The sequence below is a fragment of the Oncorhynchus masou genome, chromosome 24 (genome assembly GCF_036934945.1).
Source record: "Oncorhynchus masou masou isolate Uvic2021 chromosome 24, UVic_Omas_1.1, whole genome shotgun sequence".
Classification (NCBI taxonomy): domain Eukaryota; kingdom Metazoa; phylum Chordata; class Actinopteri; order Salmoniformes; family Salmonidae; genus Oncorhynchus; species Oncorhynchus masou.
The window spans coordinates 71,794,824-71,821,720 of record NC_088235.1 but is presented as its reverse complement, the minus strand read 5'-3'; the positions used below and the strand labels follow the sequence as shown (position 1 = coordinate 71,821,720).

Sequence of the window (26,897 nt, the reverse complement as noted above, 5' to 3'; positions counted from 1 at the left end):
GTTGGTAACTAGTGATCACTGTGTCTGGTCTCTCATCTCCAGCAGACGGATATCCCGTGAGGGGTTCTTGGTAGTAGGCCTACAGTAGTGCAATGCATGAGTTCAATTGTGGTTCCACACACATCTATAGTGTAGAGGTGAATTGAATACAGTCAGGAACGGACTGGGACCAGAAACCTTTTTTTATACCTTTATGCCCCCATTATCAGCCCAATAAATACATTTTTGTGCAAAACCCCCAATTTCAACAGGCCCAGTAGGCTAAAGATTGCCCAGCCCATCTGGCATTTGCCAGAACTGCCCTATGGCCAGTCCGACTCTGAATACAGTCCAGGGTTGCTACCTGCTATCATTATAATGACAAATAAAATTCAAATAAATTAGACAAAAAAACTACAGATTGGGTCCATGCATATCTGATAATAGATAGAATATAATTAATTTAGGTCCAATAATTCAGACATGTTTTTTTTTAAATTCTATAATAAAATACGATAGAAAAATACCCTGCAGAAAAAGAAAATAATCCTTACTGTAGTTGTAAGTGGAGACCAGCCTCCTCGATAGCATCGTCACGTGACTTTCCATAGCAACGGGGAAATTGTCATCAGTTCCGCTCGGAAAGAAGTGTAGCAAGTACAGTCAGGTTTTACCAAGCCGGGCATTCGAATAGGACAGTATTCTATCGTCTGGTTCTATATTTGCATGTATTTGAGCAAGGCGGACAGTCTTCCGACCCGGAGTGCTCCGTTTATTATATGAAACTGCATCCCGAAATCATGAGTCACCTATACCCAGGGTAGGTGCCATTCTTTGGACATTTTCTACAGGTTGACGTTCCCTAGTGATGATAGAGGTTTTAGTAATGCTTGTCTACAGACCCGAATGATAGTGTAGCTTACTTGTTGACAATTTATTATTAAACCTTATTATTCATGTTTGAAAATTTCTTTAAATTCATTGGCTATTGGACTCTGTTTAAAAAAATGCTTGACTTTATGGAATTGAGTGAACAATAAACATTAGTAGCGAATGGAGAGAACGGGACGCGAACTCGGGTCACCGGCGTGAAAGGCATAGCCTACACCCTACGCAGCTCGCCAATAGGCGTAACTGAATTGGTGGGAATTGTAACGTGGTTCAAATGCAATATAAAAAGTTGTTAAGGACTTTATAGCTAATCATATTTCAGCAAATAGCAACTTAACCTTGGTCCAGCTACTGTCATTGCAACACCTTGGCGGTTACGCCAAGAGATCCCGAACCTCTTGACGAGATCGATGGGGTGTTACGTTCAGGTCGCTACATTATCACTTCCTTCGATAAAGCGCTTCTATAAACTTAAGTTCCTTGTGTGTATACGCCTCATGGCAAAAGCAGGTTTTTTTGTGAATTTTCAGGGGTCACCCCAACCGGGACTTGAACGGTGGTCCAGTGAATGTCATCACCTTACTTTAGCCATTACACCAAGAGATCCGATCGTAACAAAAATCACGAGGTGTTGTGTTAAAGGGATAGTTTACTTAAATTACAAAATACATATTAATTTCCGTATGACAGAAATTCATACTTTGGTTTTGTTTACCTGGCCACTGTTTCAAATGCTAACTTTTTAGCACTTGTGGCACACATCTAATACAAGTCAATGGAAACAATATAAGCATTTTCAGGCTTCATGTCCAAGTCGTCAAATAAAATATTTCAATTATTTTGTTACTTTGAGATGATTTGGACTGGAAGCGTGAAAATGCTTATATTGTTTCCATTGACTTGTATTGGAAATGTGAAAAATGTATATAAAAAAAAGAAGATGTGGTCAGATTAACAAACCAAAGCAAGGATTGCCGTCGTACCTTGTCCATATAGTGTTTACAGGGTAAGGAAACCAATATGTAATTTTATAATTTAGTGAATTATCCCTTTAAGTTCGCTGCAATATTTTTATTAAGTAGCATATCTTAGATTGTATCTAAATAATTTGGCCACTCGGAATATCTTTGTTTGGGATGACAATGTATCCCATGCTCTTGGACAAGCTCTGGTGACCCTACCCCGATGAGAAATCCGTACCGGTGTTATTTAGAGCAGGAGAGAAAGACATGGGCACAAAAGGGCGATTGGGTTAAGTGCGCTATCCATCCCTTAATTCCTAAGGTAATCAGACACGGGTAATAGAGCCAATAGTTGTGGGGAAACTGTAACGCTTTAGGAAATCAAGTCTGTGTTGGAAAGAGCTAGGCAGAATTGAAGTTGAACACATCCGAGGGTAGACCTGACACCATGATAGCCTAGTTAATGACAAAAACAACAACATGGAAGTTTTTTTTTTAAACTAATGGCACAGATGATTCATTGACATTTAGTCTAGATGTTGTAATGATGAAATTAAGCATAATTGTTACTTTCAGAGGTGATGCAGACTGGTGAACCACTTTAATTCATTAGACAGGTATTCTCAATCCATAATACAATCCACTATAAAGGAGAACAGCCAAAATGAATTACGTTACTGATACATGACAAATTAGGCACATTAAATGGATACAGTTCGTATGATGTTTTCACATAAAAAAAATAGCCTTTCTGTCATAATGTAATAGGACTTGCCTTCTCTCTTTAGGCTACTTTCAGCCTACAACAGTCTGACAGACAAACACCTTACTGGATACTTCAACAACACCCGGATCAGAAGACATCTCCAGAGAGTTGGCCTGGTACGTCAAGTACACCAGTGGTTAACACTCATCAGCAATATTCCCCTCAAAGTTTGTATTAGTTGATGATGATGTAGCTTTGGTCCCGGGCGTTATAAGCCACACATAACACCTTGGACCAGAGCAAATGATGATGATGGTGAGGCATTAAGGCACAAGACTACAGTCCAAGCTAAATTCTTTCTTGAGAAATTGCTCTTGCTAAGAAGCTATTTTTGTTTCTTTTTGATCCTTTCAATTAAAAACAATCACAGTAAGGTACCAAATTGTTACCCAGAAATGATTTGATATCGAGATAAAAACAGCTGAGCAGGACCCTTAATGAAAGCACATTTTCTGCAATGCAGCCTCCTGGGTGGAGCAGTGGTCTTGGGCACGAGCTGTGCCACCAGAAACTCTGGGTTCGTGACCGGGAGGTCCATGGGGCGATGCACAATTGGCCTAGCGTCGTCTGGGTCTGGGTTAGGGAGGGTTTGGTCGGTAGGGATGTCCTTGTCTCATCGCACAGTAGCCGAACCCTGTGGCGGGCCGGGCGCAGTGCACGCTAACCAGGTCGCCTGGTGCACGGTGTTTCCTCCGACACATTGGTGCGGCTGGCTTCCGGGTTGGATGCGCAATGTGTTAAGAAGCAGTGCGGCTTGGTTGGGTTTTGTTTCGGAGGGCGCATGGCTTTCGACCTTCTTCTCTCCCGAGCCCGTACGGGGGTTGTAGTGATGAGACAAGATAGTAACTACTAACAATTGGATACCACAAAATTGGGGAGAAAAGGGGGTAAAAAAAATATGCAATTCTACACATTTTGCTATGGGGTGGAGAGGGAAAAATGCAGTTACAACTAATTTCCTGCAATTCTACTAATTTTGCCATGGAGTAGAGATCATGGCAAATTAAAGTGACTGTCAGTGACTGACATACGGAGAGAAAAACTGCTGATGCACAAACACATTTTGAAATTGCACCTGGTGTATTCTACTATTCTTACTCTCAATAGTAAGTTGAGATCCAGAATTAGTTCCTAAGATCTATATAGTACCAAAAGTTTGGACACGCCTACTCATTCAAGGGTTTTTCGTTATTATTTTGCTCCTAGACCGTCATTGTAAATTAGAATTTGTTCTTAACTGACTTGCCTAGTAAAATAAATATTTTTAAAAATAACTTTCAATGTTCTTGATATTTTCAGGATTGACTGACCTTCATGTCTTTTCTCTTTGCTTATTTGAGCTGTTCTTGACATAATATGGACTTGGTCTTTTACCAAATAGGGCTATCTTCTGTATACCACCCCGACCTTGTCACAACACAACTGATTGGCTCAAATGCATTAAGAATGAAAGAAATTCCACAAATTAACTTTTAACATGGCACACCTGTTAATTGAAATGTATTCCAGGTGACTACCTCGTGAAGCTGGCTGAGAGAATGCCAAGAGTGTGCAAAGCTGTCATCAAGGCAAATGGTGGCTACTTTAAAAAAAAAATATATAAAATATATTTGGATTTGTTTAACACTTTTTTGCTTACTACATGATATCATATGTGTTATTTCATAGTTTTGATGTCTTCACTATTATTCTACAATGTATTATACAACTCTTGAATGAGTAGCTGTGTCCAAACTTTTTACTGGTACAGTAATACATATACAGTGGGGCAAAAAAGTTTTTAGTCAGCCATCAATTGTGCAAGTTCTCCCACTTAAAAAGATGAGAGAACTGTAATTTTCATCATAGGTACACTTCAACTATGACAGACAAAATGAGAAAAAAAAATCCAGAAAATCACATTGTAGGATTTTTAATGAATTTATTTGCAAATTATGGTGGAAAATAAGTATTTGGTCAATAACAAAAGTTTATCTCAATACTTTGTTATATACCCTTTGTTGGCAATGACAGAGGTCAAACGTTTTATGTAAGTCTTCACAAGGTGTTCACACACTGTTGCTGGTATTTTGGCCCATTCCTCCATGCAGATCTCCTCTAGAGCAGTGATGTTTTGGGGCTGTTGCTGGGCAACATGGACATTCAACTCCCTCCAAAGATTTTTTTATGGGGTTGAGATCTGGAGACTGGCTAGGCCACTCCAGGACCTTGAAATGCTTCTTACGAAGCCACTCCTTCGTTGTGTGTTTGGGATCATTGTCATGCTGAAAGACCCAGCCACGTTTCATCTTCAATGCCCTTGCTGATGGAAGGTGGTTTTCACTCAAAATCTCACGATACATGGCCCCATTCATTCTTTCCTTTACACGGATCAGTCGTCCTGGTCCCTTTTCAGAAAAACAGCCCCAAAGCATGATGTTTCCACCCCCATGCTTCACAGTAGGTATGGTGTTCTTTGGATGCAACTCAGCATTCTTTGTCCTCCATACACGACGAGTTGAGTTTTTACCAAAACGTTCTATTTTGGTTTCATCAGACCATATGACATTCTCCCAATCTTCTTCTGGATCATCCAAATGCTCTCGAGCAAACTTCAGACAGGCCTGGACATGTACTGGCTTAAGCAGGGGGACACGTCTGGCACTGCAGGATTTGAGTCTCTGGCGGCGTAGTGTGTTACTGATGGTAGGCTTTGTTACTTTGGTTCTGGGATTTATGCTCACCGTTCTTGTGATCATTTTGACCCCACGGCGTGAGATCTTGCGTGGAGCCCCAGATCGAGGGAGATTATCAGTGGTCTTGTATGTCTTCCATTTCCTAATAATTGCTCCCACAGTTGATTTCTTCAAACTAAGCTGTTTACCTATTGCAGATTCAGTCTTCCCAGCCTTGTGCAGGTCTACAATTTTGTTTCTGGTGTCCTTTGACAGCTCTTTGGTCTTGGCCATAGTGGAGTTTGGAGTGTGACTGTTTGAGGTTGTGGACAGGTGTCTTTTATACTGATAACAAGTTCAAACAGGTGCCATTAATACAGGTAACGAGTGGAGGACAGAGGAGCCTCTTAAAGAAGAAGTTACAGATCTGTGAGAGCCAGAAATCTTGCTTGTTTGTAGGTGACCAAATACTTATTTTCCACCATAATTTGCAAATAAATTCATTAAAAATCCTACAATGTGATTTTCTGGATATTTTTTTTCTCATTTTGTCTGTCATAGTTGAAGTGTACCTATGATAAAAAATGACAGGCCTCTCATCTTTTTAAGTGGGAGAACTTGCACAATTGGTGGCTGACTAAATACTTTTTTGCCCCACTATATATATATCAAAAGTATGGACACTGTGATGTAATGTGATATATATATATACACACACACACACACACACACACACACACACTGAGTGTACAAAACATTAATGATACCTGCTCTTTGTGAAAGCTATGTAAAAAGCTATGATCTGATCCCTGCTGATCTGATCCCTGATCCCTGCTGTCATTTGTTAAATCCACTTCAATCAGTGTAGATGAAGGGGAGGGGACAAGTTAAAGAAGGATTTTTAAGCTTTGAGACAATTGAGACATCGATTGTGTAGGTGTGCTATTCAGAGGGTGAATGGGCAAGTCAAAAGATTGAAGTGCCTTTGAAGTGGGTATGGTAGTAGGGGCCAGGCACACCGGTTTGTGTCAAGAATGGCAACGCTGCTGGGGTTTTCACGCTCAACAGTTTCCCTTGTGTGTCAAGAATGGTCCACCAGTCAAGCATTGGAGTCAACATGGGCCAGCATTCCTGGGGAACACTTTCGACACCTTGTAGAGTCCATGCCCCAATGAATTGAGGCTGTTCACAGGGCAAAAACGGGGGTGGGGGGGATTAATATTAGGAAGGTGTTTTTAATGTTTCGGTCGGGCTAAGCGATCGCTGATTTCGCTATGCCTGGAACCAGCCTGTATGTCCATGATAATGATGTTGATGCGTGATTTCGACTGGCTCATAAAAAGTTGTATCGTCTCGTTTGGGCATGGTTCACTCTATGTATGGTACTACACAGATCGAAATTCAAAAGTGAAACATTGTTTCTGAGGTTGGACAGGCAGACAGCGAGTCTTATATTTCCCAACGCTGAACCAAACGAAATGTTACTGTAGGCTTTGAAGTAAAGGGACATAATACCGAGTTGAGATAGCAAGCATACTTGTGTCCGTGACGGCCAATACAGCGTGGCTTGGAACGCTGCTCGTCCAATCAGCATCCAGGATCCAAGCAACCAGTTTTGTAATGATGATGATCATGATGTAGTGATGATGACTGAAGAGTATGGGAGACAGAATGGTAAGATAGTAAAAATCTTCTTTTGAAGACCGTATAGGCTAATAATAACACTTCCTAATGTGATGTGTGATATTCTATCAGATCACCAGGAGTGGGCGGATTGTCCCAGACAAAGAGTACAGACACAATGTGATGCAGAGAGCGCACCAGAGGCATGTGAGGGAATGCCTGGCCCAGGCCATCTTCCATAAGGTGCTGGACATGGAGGTGAGAGAGGGAGTAGGGTGAAGTTGCCCCTTGACACTGACCTTGGGTCAGTTTTGCATTCCCTCCACTAGTGTTTTTTATTTTAGTAATTGTTTTTACCTTTATTTAACCAGGAAAGTCCATTGAGTCTCTCAAGAGAGACCGGGCCAAGAAGCCGGGCCAAGAAGGCAGCAACAATCAATACATTAAATAATTAAAACATACAACAATAAGAACATGATTTAGCCTAAATAAAATTGCATTTACGCTCCTGAATATGACCCTGTCCTAGAGACCATGATCCCATTGTTCTGATCGGTGGGTTCTTCCTGCCTCTGCATGAAACGTAAACATTGTCCTTCTCATCCAGCGTCTCCATCAGATCGAGATCAAGAGGAAGTTGGAGGATTTTGCCCGGAGGGAGAGAGTGCATAAAATCAAGGTGCCTCATTTGGATATGAATATTCTGTATAACCTGTGACTCCTTTGAATGTATTGTATCAAACATAATCCTATGCAACCCAATGTCTCTCATGTATTTTGGAGGGAGTCGTGAGTAAAGGCATTATAACCATAGTCTTTGTCTTGGTGAAGGTTGAACGTTCCAAGAGGTACGAGGAGGAGATAATCCATATCCTGTCTCCACGGCCGCCCACGGGCCCCAGGGTCTCCCACGCACAGCATTCTGGCCCAGAGGGGGAGCACTCTGAATCCTCTGAATCTGTGAGTGATGCCTCTGAGACTATAGCAATTAAGGCAAATGCACAATAATAACAATTTTGATAATGATTGCTCAAGAGTCGCATTATTGTGACAAGGTAATGCCGGATAGTTGTGACAAAGGTTCGGAAAGTAAGTATCAGTGTTGGCGATTATGATGTTTGTTTTTAAACTTGATCACGTTTGACGTTTTAAGAGTTATTGTTACAAGAGTTATACACATGTAGCAAATTAAACTTTGTTTCAACCACACAGCAGCCATGGAAAATGTATTTCATTGGTAGCTATAGGCTGTATGTTGATGGATGTGTGTGGAGCTGATTCGTGGAGCTGATTCATGGCCTGCGCATCCCAAATGGCACTCTATTCCATATATAGGGATGGGTCCTGGTCAAAAGTAGTGCACTATATAGGGAATAGGGTGCCATTTAGGATGCAAACATAGCCGTACGTGCTGAGATAGTTGCCAGGTTGGTGTTGACATTCTAGTCAGCAGGTCTGAAGAACACTTCTCTCTTGTGTTTGCTCAATGTCTCGTTTAAGAGTGTATTCAATGTGAAGTGGTGGGATTACACAAGTTTATCTCATGCTTTTGAAATGTAAGATGTGGTAGCTTAATGGCTGAATCAACATATGTCGAGGGGTGAACGCCTGCCTGGGTTTTTCTGGCTTTGATTGTTGTGTTTACTAGAAGTTAGATGGTGTCTCTTGACAAAATCTGCAAACAGATGTATCACAAGCATGTTGGGGCTTGTTCAAATCTTACTATATAGTGTTGCCAAAAATACTTCAAATATCATTAAAAGCACTTGGTTAAACATACACTGAATAAAATATAAATGCAACATGTAAAGTGTTGGGCCCATGTTTCATGAGCTGAATTAAAAAATCCCAGACATTTTCCATATGCACAAAAAGCTTATTTCTCAACAACAAACAATTGCACAAATGTGATTGCATCCCTGTAAATGAGCATTTCTTCTTTGTCAAAATAATCTATCCACCTGACAGGTGTAGCATATCAAGAAGCTGATTAAACAGCTTGATCATTACACAGGTGGACCTTGTGCTGGGGGCAATAAATGGCCACTTTAAAATGTGCAGTTTTGTCACACAACACAATGCCACAGATGTCTCAAGTTTTGAGGGAACATGCAATTGGCATGCTGACTGCAGGAATGTCCACCAGAGCTGTTGCCAGAGAATTGAATGTTAATTTCTCTACCATAAGCTGCCTCCAACGTCGTTTCAGAGAATTTGGCAGTAAGTCCAACCGGCCTCACCCCGCAGACCCTGTGTAACCACGCCAGCCCAGGACCTCCACATCCGGCTTCTTCACCTGCAGGATCGTCTGAGGAGTTTTTATGTCTGTAGTAAAGCCCTTTTGTGGAGAAAAACTCGTTCTGATTGGCTGGGCCTGGCTCCCCAGTGGGTGGGCCTATGCCCTACCAAGGCTGCGCCCCTGCCCAGTCATGTGAAATCGATAGATTAGGTCCTAATGCATTTATATAAATTAACCAATTTGCTTATATGAACTGTAACTCAGTAAAATATTTAAAATTGTTGCATGTTGCATTTATATTTTTGTTCAGTGAAGTAAATTTGTAGATAAGAGCATGTTTAAAATATTGAAACATTTACTATGATGAGCATTTAAATGTCCATCAGAATAAAAAATAAAAAACGTATCCTGCTAAGAATGTATGGTTGATGTGTGTGTGTGTGTGTGCCTCAGCCGGGCTCGTCTCGACCCAACACGGCTCCAGGGAAGATGCAGAGGCCGGTGCGTCTGAAGCCCATCCATAGTAACAGCACCACAGCCTCCCACAGACACACCTCCCCCTACAGGCCCCATGACTCCTCCAATGAAACGGACCAGCCTTTCAACTGCATTGTGAGACCACCAACGTCGACTGTATTATTTATAACACCATAGCACTCACACACGCACGCAGACACACACAGATTTACGGGGTTGGCCACCAGTGGAGTCTTTAGCCGTTAGTCAGAATTCGATGCATGTTTTATTGCACTTGCTTGCCTTTGTATTCCCAGACCCGTATCCGGGCAACTTGTAATTGAAGCGTTATCACAGGAATTTTGTATTTTCTTTCCAGATGGACAAAGACTCCAGAAGACATTTGACCGGGACAGAGTTTTCCCGTGGTATATCCCCCTACCGCCTTCCAGTCATCAACAACTTTGTTACCCCAGTGCCACCACCGACTAAGAGGAAAGAGAGGGGCGGTTTTAAGGGTACCCCCAATGGCACTTTCAGGGGACGGAGACTGCGCCCCACCACGGCCCCAAGTGGTCCCGGAATGACGGAGGTCTCTCTTCTTTTCTCCCTTCCTCCCTCTCTATCTCTTCAACCATAGTTCCCTCCACCCTTCAGATGACACATGGTAGCGTGTCCAACCATTCTATAGTCAAGTCTGATCAAACGCACACTATTTTATGGGGGTGCGGGTTGAAAAAGTCGGTATAAAATAAATAGAATCCGCACACTCGTGAGCTCCACCACGTACCTTTATTAATAAACAAACAGAGTTGTTGGAGACGTGCTTTGGTTATGAAATTCCACTTTCTTATGATATAAAATAATTTTTACCAAGACAAATATGATTATTCATGTTCTGAATTTTTCCGTGGGGTCTTTCTCTAACGTATCATTAACATTATATCGAAGAAGTCAGATTTCGTAACCTAATACATCCGATAATAATCACTGAGCTCTGTTGGCATAGTGGTGCAGGGTTCTCGTAACAACTGTTGAGGATTTTACATTTCGAGGTCGTCGTCTTCAAAATCGTTATCTACGGGTTGCAAAGAGCTAAATCAGCATGACACGAGCTGAATTATATGTAAAAGGTTGGTATAAGCTTGGTATGCTCTGTTAATATTTTGCAGAGATACGCTTAATATTAAAAGCGTATACAACAATATGAAACTACTACATGTCATGTCTCAAACTCGATATCCATCTTACCTCTATATTGTTTTTATGTCCTGTGGATTCGAGAAGAAAGATGATGAGTTCAACGGGAAAGTGAGCCTGTCAGGTAGTCAGTAATTTAGCCTTAATTCTTGCACAGAATCCAGCCTAGCTGACGCGATGCAATTTTCCTGATTAAAAAAACAACGCTATTTTATCTGATAGAGAAATTAGGTTTGGACCATTGCTTTTCTTAGAGGATTATCTACATAATAAACACAATTCTACCCATTTGTCAAAATATGCGTTTTTTGATTGGACATTCTACCCATGAGTTTTTTTAAATTCTCTACAATAAACACACAGTGATTTTTATGTCAGACCAAATCACACTTCTCTCAGATATACTATGCTTCAGTACCAGTGCACAGCTGCAATTTATAGTACAGTTTGATTACAAGGGCTCTCCAGATAGGCACATAGACTGTAAGTTAGCAGCCCACTTCTATCATACCCAATATAAACCATTCAGGTTTGATGGTGCTTACTTAGTGTAATATAATAATAATATATGCAATTTAGCAAATGCTTTTATCTGAAGTGACTTACAGTCATGCGTATATACATTTTGAATGAATGGCCCCAGCGGGTACTTACTGACCTAATTATTCCTTTGCAGTATTATAAAGGCCGCAGGACACATTGAAAACAAATCTGTTTTTGCTTCCAGGACTCTACTCTCCCGCGGACGTCTGTGCAGAGCAAAGTATGTGTGAGCATGGTGTTCTTTGGGAAGACAGTGCACCTGTCACATGACCTGATGGACATGAGGGATGAGGTGAAGGTGTTCCAGCAGCACTGTGGGGGAGAGAACCTGTGTGTGTACAAGGGCAGACTCCAGGAGGGAGGTCAGTATGGGAACACGCAGGAAGGGAGGTCAGTGAGTGTGTGACAGACAGAGTCCGATCTATTCGGTCTTGCCCCAATTTTTTTTAAAGACACTTTTTTAATAGCACTTCATTTTTTCTAATCTCAAACCATTTGCATGCAGATTGCGTAAACATCCCATAAAATATGAAATGCTACAATACAACGTATCCACTTTACCTCTATTTATTTTTTTAGAGGCGTTCCAGTTTGTGTCGCGGCGCCACCGTGGCTTCCCCTTCAGCCTGACGTTCTTTCTCAACGGGCTGCAGGTGGAGCGCCTCAGCTCCTGCTGTGAGTTCAAACACAGGAAGGGTTCCCGGCTAGGTGGCCGCCACGGACATTTTGGATTCTCCAGCACGGAGGGAGCCTCGCCCTGCTACAGGTGAGATGCAGTAAAAGCAGGATTTTAAAAGTATGCGTTACTGTCTGAGAATGGAGTGGTCATTTCGAAAGCAAAGATGTTATCCTGAGTGTTAGAAAATGTATATTCAATCCAAACTCTTTTTTTTAGCACCTCTATTATCTGAATTTGTCAATAAAACCCCAATTATGATGAAATCTCAGTGATACACGTTCAATGTCTGCAGTTTAATCAGGTCACAAGGATACAGTATGTGAGGTCCATTTTCATTTTCCAGGTGTATCATAGCCATGGGGTTAGACAAGAAGCCCACCCCTCCTCCAAAGAGAGTCAAAGAGGAAATCATAGTCACCCGCCCTGTAAACACTGGGAAGGACACTGCAGGGGTGGAGGAGGAGATGATTAGTAAAGACAGTCACTCTCAACCAGAGCCTGAGACAACTCAGCCACAGGACATGGAGACAGAGATCAAAGAAGACATTCCAGAAGAGGAGGACAAACCAAAAGATGGTACACTGAGCTACACAGATGGACACCTGAGAGTTATATCAATATTATATTGACATTTTGGTAATACTTTACTGTAGCCCCCCTTACATGCATTTATAAAGCCCTTATAACAGCTACAGTTGAAGACGGAAGTTTACATACACTTAGGTTGGAGTCATTAAAACTAGTTTTTCAACCACTCCACAAATTTCTTGTTAACAAACTATAGTTTTGGCAAGTCGGTTAGGACATCTACTTTGTGCATGACACAAGGAATTTTTCCAACAATTGTTTACAGAGAGATTATTTCACTGTATCACAATTCCAGTGGGTCAGAAGTTTACATACACTACATTGACTGTGCCTTTAAACAGCTTGGGAAATTCCAGAAAATTATGTCATGGTTTTAGAAGCTTCTGATGGGCTAATTGACATCATTTGAGTCAATCGGAGGAGGTGTACCTGTGGATGTATTTCAAGGCCTACCTTCAAACTCAGTGCCAATTTGCTTGACATCATGGGAAAATCAAAAGAAATCAGCCAAGACCTCAGAAAAATAATTGTAGACCTCCACAAGTCCAGTTCATCCTTGGGAGCAATTTCCAAACGCCTGAAGGTACGACGTTCATCTGTACAAACACTAGTCTGCAAGTATAAACACCATGGGAACACGCAGCAGTCATACCGCTCAGGACAGAGACGTGTTCTGTCTCCTAGAGATGAACATACTTTGGTGCGAAAAATGTAAATCAATCCCAGAACAGCAAAGGACCTTGTGAAGATGCTGGAGGAAACAGGTACAAAAGTATCAATATCCACAGTAAAATGAGTCCTATATCGACATGACCTGAAAGGCCGCTCAGCAAGGAAGAAGCCACTGCTCCAAAACCACCATAAAAAAAGCCAGACTACGGTTTGCAACTGCACATGGAGACAAAGATCGTACTTTGTTTTTAGAAATGTCCTCTGGTCTGATGAAACAAAAATAGAACTGTTTGGCCATAATGACCATTGTTATGTTTGGAGGAAAAAGGGGGAGGCTTGCAAGCCGAAGAGACCCATCCCAACCATGAAGCACAGGGGTGGCATCATGTTGTGGCGGTGCTTTGTGGGGGTGCTTTGCTGCAGGAGGGACTGGTGATCCTAACTGACCTATGACAGGGAATTTTTACTAGGATTAAATGTCAAGAATTGTGAAAAACTGAGTTTAAATGTATTTGGTTAAGGTGTATGTAAACTTCCAACTTCAACTGTACATGAAGACATAACATCCATCATAGGCTGTCATAAACAAGGCATAAGTTACCAATATTTTTGTGAAAATTATTAATAATACCTAGTCAGTTGTCCAACTGAATGTACTCAACTGAAATGTGTCTTCTGCATTTAGCCCAACCCCTCTGAATTAGAGAGGTGCGCGGGGCTGCCTTAATCAACATCCACAGCACTCAGGGAACAGTGGGTTAACTGCTTTGCTCAGGGCAGAAAGACACATTTTTACCTTGTCAGCTCAGGGATTTGATCCAGCAACCTTCTGGTTATTGGCTCAATACTCTAACCACTAGACTACCTGACACCCCATAATAGAAGTGTAGTCGTTGTTCTGTCTAACACTCTATGGTACAAGATTAAAATCATCTTAATAAGATAGTTAATCATGTTAAGAATAGTTTTTTATGCTATGGAGTCATAAGGTGCTATTTGTTTTTCCCAACAGACTATGAAGAGGACTTTGAGGCGGATGACGAGGGGCAGGTTGAGGACAGAGGAGAAGAGAAAGACAAGAAAAGTGTTCCTCCCTTCAGCGAAAGAGACGGCGAGGATAGAGAGAAAGGCAACCAGTCTGACAGTGAGGACGATGACAAAGTTGGTTAGTTAATAATTTTGAGAAATCTTGATTTATAATCAAAGGAAAATGAATTAAATAGAAGAGTTTTACACCCCAATCCAAATATAGTCCACTTCATACATTCATCGTTGATTTCAAACCAAATATATCACACTTCATCCCTTCATCATAGATCTCAATCCAAATATAGTCCACCTCATCCATTCATCGTAGATCTCAATCCAAATATAGTCCACTTCATCCATTCATTGTAGATCTTAGCTCTTTAAATGATAAATGTTATATTCCCTTGTCTCCTGTTAACACTGTCTCCCTTGTAGAAGAGAGAAGGTCAAGGTCGAGGTCAGACTCCAGCTCCTCAGGAAGTGACATGGACGACAGTGAGGCTGAGGCCAAGGAAGACCAAGCAGTCAACCAGGTAGCTGACCTAGAGGAGGCTCCTCCCCAGGCTGAACAGGCAAAAGACACCCCCACCACCATAGCACCTGATCCAGACCAACCACCCACAGAGGATCCCACCACAGCCACAGAGAGCAGCTCTCCTACCCCACCCCAGACCACCTCGACTGGGGAGGAAGACACAGGGACCTTGGGGTACAGCCCTGGGGACAGCACAGCGAGACCCACAGACCTTGAGGTGTCAGACACAAGTGGGCTGTCGGAGGAGGGGAAAGGGGATGATGATGGGAGTGCTGAGGCTAAGGAGGAAGACGACAAGGAGAGTGGGGCTAAGGCGGAGGGTGAGTCGACACAGGAGGAGGAGCCTGAGAGGGGTAAGTATGTACCGTCACATCCAGACTCGCCTGAGTGAGAGCTGTACCCCCCCCCCTCCCCGGGGGCCTTTTCCATAATCAGAGCTGTTAGTTTTTCTATAAGACATTAGTTGAGTTTGATATATTTCCATGTATACAGGCCTTTACATAAGAATCCATCGATTTTAATTCTGAGTATTGTGAGATAACAGGTCAGTTCGGATGGTGGAAAAGGTGATTCTGTGTGTTGCTTGGGAGAAACCATTTCCTGCTGCATTTTGGACCTTCCTGTCCTTTTCTCATTCGCCTTCACGCCATTGTAATTGTGATGATAAATAAGATGGCTGTTGGAGCTAAGTGGGAACATGCTTTTTTTGGTCTCATCTGTGTTTGTATTCAAGTGCGTGCCGGTGTTTTTGGACTTTAATTTGATAAACATTGTAATGTACAGATGTAGGATTTTAATTTGAGCCAGTTTGCTACAGCAGGAAAATAATCCTTAAACAACAGGAAATGTGAATTATTATGTGGATTATAATTCAAGGACCTTTTTGTCATCTACAATTTCAAAATGGAAATTACGAACTTCAGGAGGCTTTTTAAACCTCAAATACACTACAAGTTTTACATTTCCTGGATTGCAGGAAAGATCTCCTGCAACAGCGTGATCAAATTAAGATCCTAGATCTGTAGAATGCCTCTGAGGAATTTGTATTACTTCACCGTAGTTCTTCCTCAGAATTGGTTGAACAGATTTAACATTCTTAATGAACAACTTTGTACTGCATACCTGACAAATTATGTCTGAAAATACTGAGCTGAGGATTGTGAATGTCTGTTTTGGGTTTGCTCTCCTGCGTTCTTTGTTAAGTTGATGTAATTTTGGCCAACACAAAATATATTTTTTTATTTGTTTGGGCCCATGAACTTTATCTCTGTATTGCTTTTTGCTTGTTTATTTATCAGGTTAGCGTTTTTTTGTCATGAATCTTGTTCTGGGGGCAGCTCTGTAGAGTGGTCACTTGCTGGCACAGCCACAAACTCATAAAATCAGATTTTAAACATAACCATAACCATGACATTAACCACACTGCTAACCTTATGCCTAAAACCCTAACCTTAAATTAAGACCAAAAAGCAAATGTTTGTTTTCATGAATTTGTACAATATAGCTGGTTTTTACTTTCAGCTGGCCTATCTAGCAGAAATTGGTCAGTTCTGCCTCCAGGACCAGATTCATGACAATAAATGTCAACCTGCATTTATTTCATGCATGCTGAACATCTGAATGTGATATACATTATACTATTCTCCTTCAATTGGCTAATGTAAATATTAAAATGAGTCTCTCTCTGAAATGAAATGTTTCATTTTACTTTGTTCTGTCTAATGTCCAATCATTGCTTTCAGTTTATTTTGTTTTAATGGCTCCTCATGATGTTCTTTTTGTATATGATTATACTGCTTGTGTTTGTTGACATTTAAAGGTAATTCATTGCATGCTTCACGTCTCTGTCTCTTTCCCACGCCAAACCCAAGCCAAGTCTGTGCAGGAGAAACTAGCAGAGGCCATTTTGAAGGAGGCTCAGAGTCACTCAGAGCCAGAGCTGAGTGACACCAGCACTGAGACGGAGGAAGACCCCACTGAGAAAAACCAACAACCGGACACCATTGGTAAGAGCTCCAATTATTTGTCCTTAATTAACACCTGTGCAGTATATTTAGTGTGTGAGAAAACGTCATTAGTCAGTCACCTACCGCCTATTTTTTTGTCCGCAGGTACGGAACCAGAGCAAGCCGGGGCTTTTACTCTGGAGCGTCAGATCAGTACAGAGGAAGTGAAGTGTGAGGAAAGTTCACTCAGTGCACAGGAAATGACCTCACAGAGTGCTGCTGAGGGAAAAGAAGTCGGGACTGAGCTGAAGGAAGAGGAGGAAGATGGTGCACCAGAGTCTGAACAGATAACTGAAGAAACCAGTGGTGTGACAGAGGCGAAAGAGGAGGATCCAAAAGCCAGTCCGGAGACGGATGATCAAGAGGAGGCAGACAGCAAAGTAGAAACAAAGGGGAAAGAAGAGGGTGAAGAAAATAAGGGCAACCAGGAAGATGATGAGGCTGTGGATCTTCAGGCGGGCGAGCCAGCTAAAGCAAGTGATTCTGTAACTATTAAAGAGCAGCAGGAAGAGAAAAACACAGCAGATCCTGACATACCACCTAGTGAGTCAGAGGAGATGAAAAGCACCAAAGATGAGTCATCTGCACCAGAAGAACCAGGGAGCAAGACTGAGATAGAAACAGCTGTGACGGATGAGGCAGGGACTGAGGTGGCAGAGAGTGAAGCAGTAGAGATGAAAGCAAAGCCCATTGCGGATTCAGAGTCCCATAGCCATAAAGAGATGCCTATAACTGACAAGGAAAGGCAGGGAGATGGGGAGGAGGACACGGTTGGAGGCACAGAGACAGAAGTCACAGCAGATAATTCAAGCAGCGTGTCAGAGAAAAGTGGAGATACTACTGTCTGTGCTGAAAAGACAGCAGAGGGAGCTGAGAAGTGTGAGGATGCACCTGGAGAAACCGAAGCCAAACTTGAGAGTGACACAGGGGAGGCTATGAAGGAAGACAGACTAGAAAAAGAAGCTGGTCCGGATGAAGTTGGAGGAGAAACTACTACAGAGGATAAGGCAAGTGATAAGGTAGAAAATGACTTTGCCCAAATTGAAGAAGGGAAAGTAAAGGACGGTGAAAAGACTGGAAATGATAAGAAAGAAGAAAAGCAAGAGACTGAGGAAGTAAATACTGGAGAAGCTAAGAGAGATGAAGAGAAAGTTAGTGAGGGTAAGGTAGACAGAAGTGAGAAAGATGGGGAGGATAACGCAGAAGAGGGGACACAGGGTGGAGAAAATGCTGAGGGGAATAAGGCAGAGGAGGGAGAAACAGATGACAGCAAAAAGGCAGCAGAAGTAGAAGATAAGGTGGAGTGTGAAGAGAAGGTTAGACAGGCAGAAAAGGAAGACGATGATGGAGAGGAAATTGTAAAAGAAGATGGCAAGCTAGAACGTGGGGAAATGGTTGAAGAAAATAAAGCAGCAAAAGTATCTGAGCATGAAACAGGAGAGAAAGAGGGAGAGGAAGTAGTTGAGGAAAATGTTATGGATGCAGAGGAAGCCAGTGAACTTAAAGTGGAGGAAGGAGAACACATGACAACAACTGAGTTCAAAGTTGAAGAGACTGAGATCAAAGACAATGTTCAAGAATCTGTATGTGATGCGAACGAGAATGATGAATTTGATGTAGAGAGCGGCTCAGCTCCAATTGTTGGAGATAGCACTGCGGCCAGAGATGAGACCCTAGTCAGCAGGAAAGAAACAGAGAAAAAGGACAGTGAGGTAGATTCTGAAAATGGAGAGACAGCTGCAGCCTCTGAAGTTCAGAGTGACACCGCAAGAGAGGAGACAGAGTCCACAAACCAAGATACCCAAGGCAAAAACAAGGTAGATGAAAAGGACAAGGAGGCAGAAACAAAGACAGATGACCTAAACAAGGTAGTGACAGAGGAAGATCCTAAAGACCAGGAAGAGGCAAATGACAAATGTGAAAATACCAAAGTAGATCAGGATGCAGACACAGAAGACAAAGAATCTAAGGCTGAGGAATCTAACAGAGATAGCCATGCTGGTTCACATGAAGGAGACCCAGAGCCAGTTAACACTGGGGCTGAATCCAAAGAAGAGGCTATGTCAGAGAATGCTGATAAGGAGACTAAGAATGTCAAGGAGATAGAGGCATCTGTAGAGTCTCAAGAGCAGTCGGAACTAAAAACTCAGTCAAAGGACAGAATTGTAGATGCTACACTTGAGAGTGCAGATAAGAACCCAGATACAAGCACAGATAACTTGGATGATGGCAAAGAGAAAGTTAATGATGCTACTACAGAGGTGATTGTTGTTTCTGAAGAGACACAAGCTCCAGCTTCAGAACCCAGAGCTATGGAGCTAGAAGATACTACAGAGACGGAATCAGATCTGAAGGAAAAAGAACATAAAACGGAAGACGAATCCACAGAAGGGGCAAGCAAGCAATCTGAAGAAGGAGCCAGTGTTGTCCTCAAACCTCAGTCAGAAACACAACAAAAAGAAAGCAGTGCATCAGGTAAATACGCTAATGTACTTGAGGAAAGTGTTAAAGCTGAGGACCATGCTGCAACTCCAGAGACCTTGGAGAAAGGAGACAATAGGGATCTTGTAACTAACTGGGTGAATGTACATCAATCCTCAAAGTTCTTTGAGACATTCATAGAGCCCCTAGATGACTTTACTTCTGACAATGTCATCAGTGAGTCTAATTCGGATGCCAGGGCTATAGCGCCAACACACATGACCGAAATTTCCAGACCAGAGAGACCTACTAAAACGGCAAAGACACCAGACCCGAAACCTGACGATCATGATACCAATGCCTCGGAGAGGAGCGCCGTTGTTGGAGGCGGAGCTGGCACCATTGTTGAGAATATAGTTACGGAACTTAAAGAGGCAGCCCCATCCGCAAAGGATGACAATGAGTCAAACAGTAATAACAAGGTGGAAGTGATCCAGTCAGATCTCAGTAGTACTCACTCAAGAGACGATGACGCCAGTGAAACTGGGCTAACAAAATACTCTCTCGAGGTGGAAGAGGGAACAGAAGTCACTCTCTTCACACTCTCTGCTGAGCTTGAAGACAGCAGCAGAGAAGACACAGCTGGGCCACGGGAGGAGGGTCAGGGTTATTCAGAGGAGCTCAAAGGAACTACAAGGATGTCTGAGGATGACAAGGACAAAGATATGACAATGCAGGGTGAAAATGATCTGACAGAAATGTCCAAAACTGACGTTGAAAGGATACAGTGCTCTAACCATTCAGCTGCCAGTGGCAGGCCTGCAAAGATCATTGAGGATCCAGCAGAGACTAAAGAAACCAAAGCCAATTCCGGGTTGGATGAGCAACAAACATTGCAAGAGATAACCGTCCTGACAACGCTTTCCAAAAATGGAGATGAAACACAGGAGCAGTCTGAGAGTCCAGATAACCACTCTGAATCTGGCACAACGTCAAGAGAACCAGAAGACGCCAAAGAGACAAAGGAACCGAAAGAGCAAGAGGCTGCAGAGGTTACAGAAATAACAGAGCTAAGAGCCATTTCTAAATCTGAGAATGAGAGCCAGGAATACTCCCAAAGTGTACAGCTCCGTTCTAAACAACTGGATGGAAGCAGGAGGGGAGACAAAGAAGATCTACAGCTGATTGACCAGCTGAGCACCTGCTCAGTGGAAGACTCTTCGATGTTTGGCCACACCTCATACCCTCTGTTGACAACTGCACCGACTGACAGTAACTATTAGAAAGCAACAGGCTGGCACAAGGGTAAGCTGCACGATTATTCCATTTCTATATATCTGAGATTTGTTGATATCTGAACAAGAAAGTAAAATAACACATAGGCCTGTTATTTGGAATGACGTTTGCTCTATCTATATTATAAAGCACATGAGACAATCAGATGACTGCAGGATGACCAGGAAGGATATTCTTCGACATCACATTCTTTCCGGAGTTGCGTTATTCTTGAGAGGGACTTGCTGTAATGGTTCTCATGAGAGGACACTGCAGGAACAGTCGCTCCACAATTGTGAATACATGTTTGAGTTTACTAAGAGCTTTAATGATTTCCCCCTTTTTTTTACCAACAAAAAAAGTCTGGGTCATGAAAATGTGTCTTTATAAAAGGTTTTGATAGTAGCATAGATGTTTACAACCATCCCTTTTTTGGGGACAAACAGTGAGGCCTTGTCTGCTGGAGGTATCAAGCACAGGTGCTGTCACCAGCCCCCTGTAAACAGATACCCCTCAATTCACGCTGCACAAATAAATAAATCATTCATAGTCGTTAAGCCTGGTGGAGGCCAGCTTGCCCCAAAGCACCTTAACACACTTCACAAGGCATGGTTGTGTGATGATTGGTTTGGAGAGAAAATAAAATACCACTGACTTAAAGCACTACAACACTTTCGCGTTGATGACAAAGACCTGATTGGATTATAGTTTGGCACGGGCGAGGAAGTACAGTTGGCTCTTTATACTGGATGTATAACCTTAATTACACAGATAATGTTCATCGTTTATACACAGAAAGAAGATGTATGAGATAGATTTCCATATTTTACATTGTGATAACTCTCCAGAGATTTGTTTCACTTTATCTGTAACGTATACATGATCTGTTGTCACAAATTGTATCCCTGCATTTCCATTCAACTTACTAAGTGATTACAATGTATTCCTTTCGAGAATTTTCGAATCCAATTTAATGGACATGCATTGAAATCAAATTCACCCAGTTCATTTGAAAATATTGTATGTCAAACATACAATGAATGCCTGCTGTACACAACTACACAAACAGTAATAATAAAGACTTGCCTAGTTAAATAAAGGTTAAATAAAAGGTCAAAGGTCAAACAAACAGTAATAATAGTTGGAGAAATTGTGAAATGTCCTATGTAGGAAACAGTTTGTGTCAAAATGTGTTGCTGCTAACACATCTAATACCTGTATCATTCTTGGTTCGTTTATTTCTTCAGCTGGGGTGGCAGGGCAGCCTAGTGGTTAGAGCAGTGGACTAGTAACTGGAGTGGTTGCATGTTCAAATCCCTGAGCTGACAAGGTACAAATCTGTCGTTCTGCCCCTGAACAGGCAGTTAACCCACTGTTCCTAGGCTGTCATTGAAAATAAGAATTTGTTCTTTAACTGACTTGCCTAGTTAAATAAAGGTAAAAATAAAAAATTATTCAGTTGCCATTATGAATCCTGTATTTAATAATGAGGTGTTTATTGTCACAAATAGCGAATGTGTGCAGTGAAATGTGGTGTTTTACAGGGTCAGCCATAGTAGTCCGGTGCCCCTGGAGCAAATCAGGGATAAGTGACATTGCTCAAGGGCACGTCGACTGATTTTTCACCTTGTCGGCTCGGGTATTCAAACCAGCAACCTTGCAGTTACTGACCCAACGCTATAACCACTAGGCTACCTGTCGCCTAGTTTGGCATAGTTGGGTTAGGATTCTTCCTGTTTACGTTTAAATTGTTTGCGTATATATCATCAATGTCAAATCATCTAGAATGAAACTCAATGTGATTTCTCTATTTTATTGAAAAATAAAAGCACAAATTGACTGAGCATTCTGAGGCTGAAATATGGTTTTACGGAATGCAATACTATTTTCAAAACCCCCCAAAATGGCCAAATATTTACAGGACATAAAAACCAACTAAAATCGAGTCATACAGTTCAACACCATGAACAGAGAGAACGGAGTAGATAGCTTTAGAAATACAGATAACGATATAGCTTATTCTTCATTCACCCAAAGTGAACACTCAAGACTAGATAAACCGATATGTCTATGTGATAAACGTATAAAAAAAGGTTATGGCTGTATGTATGTTCATTCCTATGCTTCTTACCATTTCCGTCAGTGGGTGGAAACGGCATATTCCTCCTCAGTTCATCCAGAGATGGACCTTGGGAATCATGTCATCCTCGTTATAAGGTTGTAATGTACTTCCCACTCTAGAATGCCCTTCTAGCCAGTCAGAAACGAGTATTGAGCAATGCCATGGCTTAAAGAATAAATAACCCCTACTTACACCACTTACTTTAAAGCTGAGTAGCGCTAAAGGTGTTTGCCTTGGCACATTTGTTATTGTCTCGGTTTTGTTTATCGAACGGAGGACGTGTGTATCCAGAGCCGTGGCCCTCTGCTGTTCTATCCTGTGTGCAAAGGGTGTCAGAGGAAAAGAAAACAGCGGTGGTTGTCTGAAGTAACGTCTTTGTGGTTGTAATATCGCAAACGGACGTGGCAGTGTCACCGCAACGGATACCAACTTTAAAGGAACTTAAAACGACATTCTGCACCATAGGGTTGGGGTAACAGAGGGAACATCGAGGGAACAGAGGGCACATATATACCATACTAATCAGGGGAAATGAGAACCAGGTGTGTATATCATCAGACAAGGGGGGGGGATTCCGTGACAAACATGACACCCCAGGACCTAATAACCACACTCTCTCACTTTCACGTTGAGTAAAAATACAATTTATTTATGACACTTTTGATCTACTGCCAGGACATTTCTAACGGACAGACAGACCCTTCAGCAGTAGAGCACACATACACACATTCAACTCCAGTTACTGTGTCCCTGGAGACCGTTGCCAGGCTCACTGCTCTCTATTCCCTTCTCTCTGCACACACACACACACACACACACAGGGCTGGCCACCAGTGGAGTCTTTAGTCCTTAGTCAGAATATCATTCATGTTTTATTGCATTTGCTTGCCTTTGTTTTCCCTGACCTGTATCCGGGCAACTCCACCTCTAACCGTTGCAGTAAAGTGTCTCTAATGTTGTCAAAGCAATCAAAACAATGGGTCAAGGCGAGTACTGTATCTGCCACAAAGCTCAATTTTATCATTACAGGCCCAGACATGACATTCGTGGAATTCCTACTAGTACTGGATTTTACACTCAACTTGGTTATGCCTAGCAATCTAGTTTGTGCACTTAGAGAAAGGAAACGCAAGCCAACATGCCCAGATAGAGAAGAGATAAATGTTTTAACTCCCTAAGTGAAACTTTAATTTAACCCACTCTTACTCGAACCCCACTGCATGTTTAGGATATGATGATATCCTTGTCTGGTCCCAGATAACTTTGTGCTGTGTAGTCAACACCTATGATCATTATCAATGACAGATCTAGGATCAAAATAGTGATGCCCTCCCTCAGAGTCCAGACGGCGTGGGCGTTGAGTGCATACTCCAGCTCGAAGCAGGAGCAGAGGGCGGCCACGTGACTCCGACCAGGACAGCCCCTCGCCAGGCAGTCAGAGGAGCCCGAGGGTGACAGGGACCTGCTGCTGTTACGGGAGGCCAGTCATTTGGATCGACCCACGCATGAATCCAAGGTGAACTCTGCTTCAAAAGCAGGCTTTAGATCTCCTTCTTCGCTGTAAGAGAACTAACACAGACCAGAGGAGAGGCACTCAATAATACATGGCATTCACAGTGGCCATGGTCTGTGTGCCGTTTTCACTGAGCAAACCCAAGAGGGAATCCAAATTGTGCTTCTCGGGAGTGTCTATTATTAAAATGCACAATATTCATCAGCCTTCTCAACAATTAAAAGGCTTTAATCGATGTATATTGCTAATAATCATCTTAATCAACGCTCATTCACATGTTTCTACACTTTAAACATGAAAGTCATAGATGGAACAACCGTGGAAACCTAGAAATGGTTGGACCATGTGTACATGGCGACCAAAAAAAGAATTAGAAGCATGTTGATTCTGCCCCCAACTGGACCTTAAATTAAAGCACATGACCTTTGGCACAGTTTCGGGATGGGTAGGCTGTGACACTCAGGCCCTAACAAGAGAAGGTAACTACGGGTGAGATCGTGAGAGCAGAGCTGCTGATAACAGCACCACAGCACAACATTTAAGTCCAGAGAGACGGTTGTCTGGCAACCCAGCCCTGCAAACAGAAGAACTAGGACCCTGGAGCATCATGGGAGATAAGAGATGAATGCCGCAACCTGCCTGCATCAGGTAATGAGGGAATAATAAGCTATGCCACATCTAGCGGGTTCATCACAGCCTGACTCTATGGGATGGCCATACGGTTCATGTAGATTGTGTGGCTGTGTGGATTCATGCAACAACACAGCACCTGGGGAATACAGTTCCATTAATTATAGGTTTGATGATATGTTCTAAACCCCTCTGCTAGCATCTGACCTTAGCATTGACTCTGGTGGAAACACCTCTACAGGTCTATACAAGTACAGTAACCTTAGCTCACATGAACTTTACACTCTACTTTGCATGAATTTAGCATACTTAGAACATTAACTTTTTGCCTTTACCTCCCTTATCTCACCTCATTTGCTCACATGGTATATGGACTTGTTTCTACTGTATTATTGACTGTATGTTTGTTTTACTCCATGTGTAACTCTGTGTCGTATGTGTCGAACTGATTTGCTTTATCTTGGCCAGGTCGCAATTGTAAATGAGAACTTGTTCTCAACTTGCCTACCTGGTTAAATAAAGGTGAAATAAAATTAATAAAAAATCAGTTCTCACATATAGTTGCAGGTATCCTAGTGGTTAGAGCATTGGGCCAGTAACCGAAAGATCTCATGGTTCAAATACCAAAGCCGACAAGGGGAAAAATCTGCCCTTGAGCAAGGCTCTTAAGCCTAATTTGCTCCAGGTGTTCTGTACTACTATGGCTGACCCTGTAAAACAACACAGTTCACAGCACCTATACAAAATATTTTTTCAGGTAATCTGAATTTAGCATAATTCTCACTAAGCTCATATGAACATAGCATACTTAGCACATGAACTAAGCTCACGTGAATTTGTGTCATTTCACACTCTCTGAAATCAAGGGGCTCTATATTGTAAGAGGACACTGACCTCTGGACAGTCGTTTCAGCCCCTCATTAGCATGGCAGAGATGGGTTTGTGGATCGAGTAGCCAATAGGAGGCCGGATGTGGTGGTAGGCCATGTCTGCAGCTGTGATGAGAATAGGAAAAATCACATTCTAAATACATTCCAACATAAAAAAACAGCAAAAAAAGAAACGTCCCTTTTTCAGGACCCTGTCGTTCAAAGAGAATTCCTAGAAATCCAAATAACTTCACAGATCTTCAGTGTAAAGGGTTTAAACACTGTTTCCCATGCTTGTTTAATGAAACGTAAACAATTAATGAGCATGCACCTGTAGAACGGTCGTTAAGACACTAACAGCTTACAGACGGTAGGCAATTAAGCTCACAGTTATGAAAACTTAGGACACTAAAGAGGCCTTTTACTGACTCTGAAAAACATCAAAAGAAAGATGCCCAGGGTCCCTGCTCATCTGCATGCTACAAGGAGGCATGAGGACTGCAGATGTGGCCAGGGCAATAAATTGCAATGTCGCTACTGTGAGACACCTAAGATAGCACCACAGGGAGACAGGACGGACAGTTGATCGTCCTCGCAGTGGCAGACCATGTGTACCAACACCTGCACAGGATCGGTACATCCGAACATCACACCTGCAGGACAGGTACAGGATGGCAACAACAACTGCCCGAGTTAACACCAGGAACGCACAAGCCCTCCAACAGTGCTCAGACTGTCCGCAATAGGCTGAGAGAGGCTGGGCTGAAGGCTTGTAGGCTTGTTGTAAGGCAGGTCCTCACCAGACATCACCGGCAACAACGTCGCTTATGGGCACAAATCCATCGTCGCTGGACCAGACAGGACTGGCAAGGACTGGCTCTTCACTGACGAGTCTTGGTTATGTCTCACCAGGGGTGATGGTCGGATTCGCGTTTATCGTCGAAGGAATGAGCGTTACACCGAGGCCTGTACTCTGGAGCGGGATCAATTTGGAGGTGGAGGGTCTGTCATGGTCTGGGGTGATGTGTCACAGCATCATCGGACTGAGCTTGTTGTCATTGCAGGTAATCTCAACGCTATGCGCTACAGGGAAGACATCCTCCTCCCTCATGTGGTACCCTTCCTGCAGGCTCATCCTGACATGACCCCCCAGCATGATAATGCCCCCAGCCATACTGCTCGTTCTGTGTGTGATTTCCTGCAAGACAGGAATGTCAATGTTCTGCCATGGCCAGCGAAGAGCCC

General features: G+C 42.5%; 1 protein-coding gene across 1 annotated transcript; it reads left to right on the top strand.

Annotated features, from left to right (window-relative positions):
- The first annotated feature begins 615 nt into the window (after window positions 1-615).
- On the top strand, window positions 616-20,526 carry erich3 (glutamate-rich 3). Its single transcript, XM_064932939.1, has 14 exons — window positions 616-799; window positions 2,621-2,714; window positions 7,008-7,133; window positions 7,483-7,554; window positions 7,707-7,835; window positions 9,568-9,726; window positions 9,950-10,162; window positions 11,498-11,675; window positions 11,893-12,079; window positions 12,336-12,568; window positions 14,265-14,417; window positions 14,717-15,169; window positions 16,688-16,822; window positions 16,928-20,526. Exons 1-14 carry the CDS (start codon window positions 759-761, stop codon window positions 20,524-20,526), a joined length of 5,772 nt encoding a protein of 1,923 aa, XP_064789011.1. The 5' UTR covers window positions 616-758.
- Window positions 20,527-26,897: the final 6,371 nt, after the last annotated feature.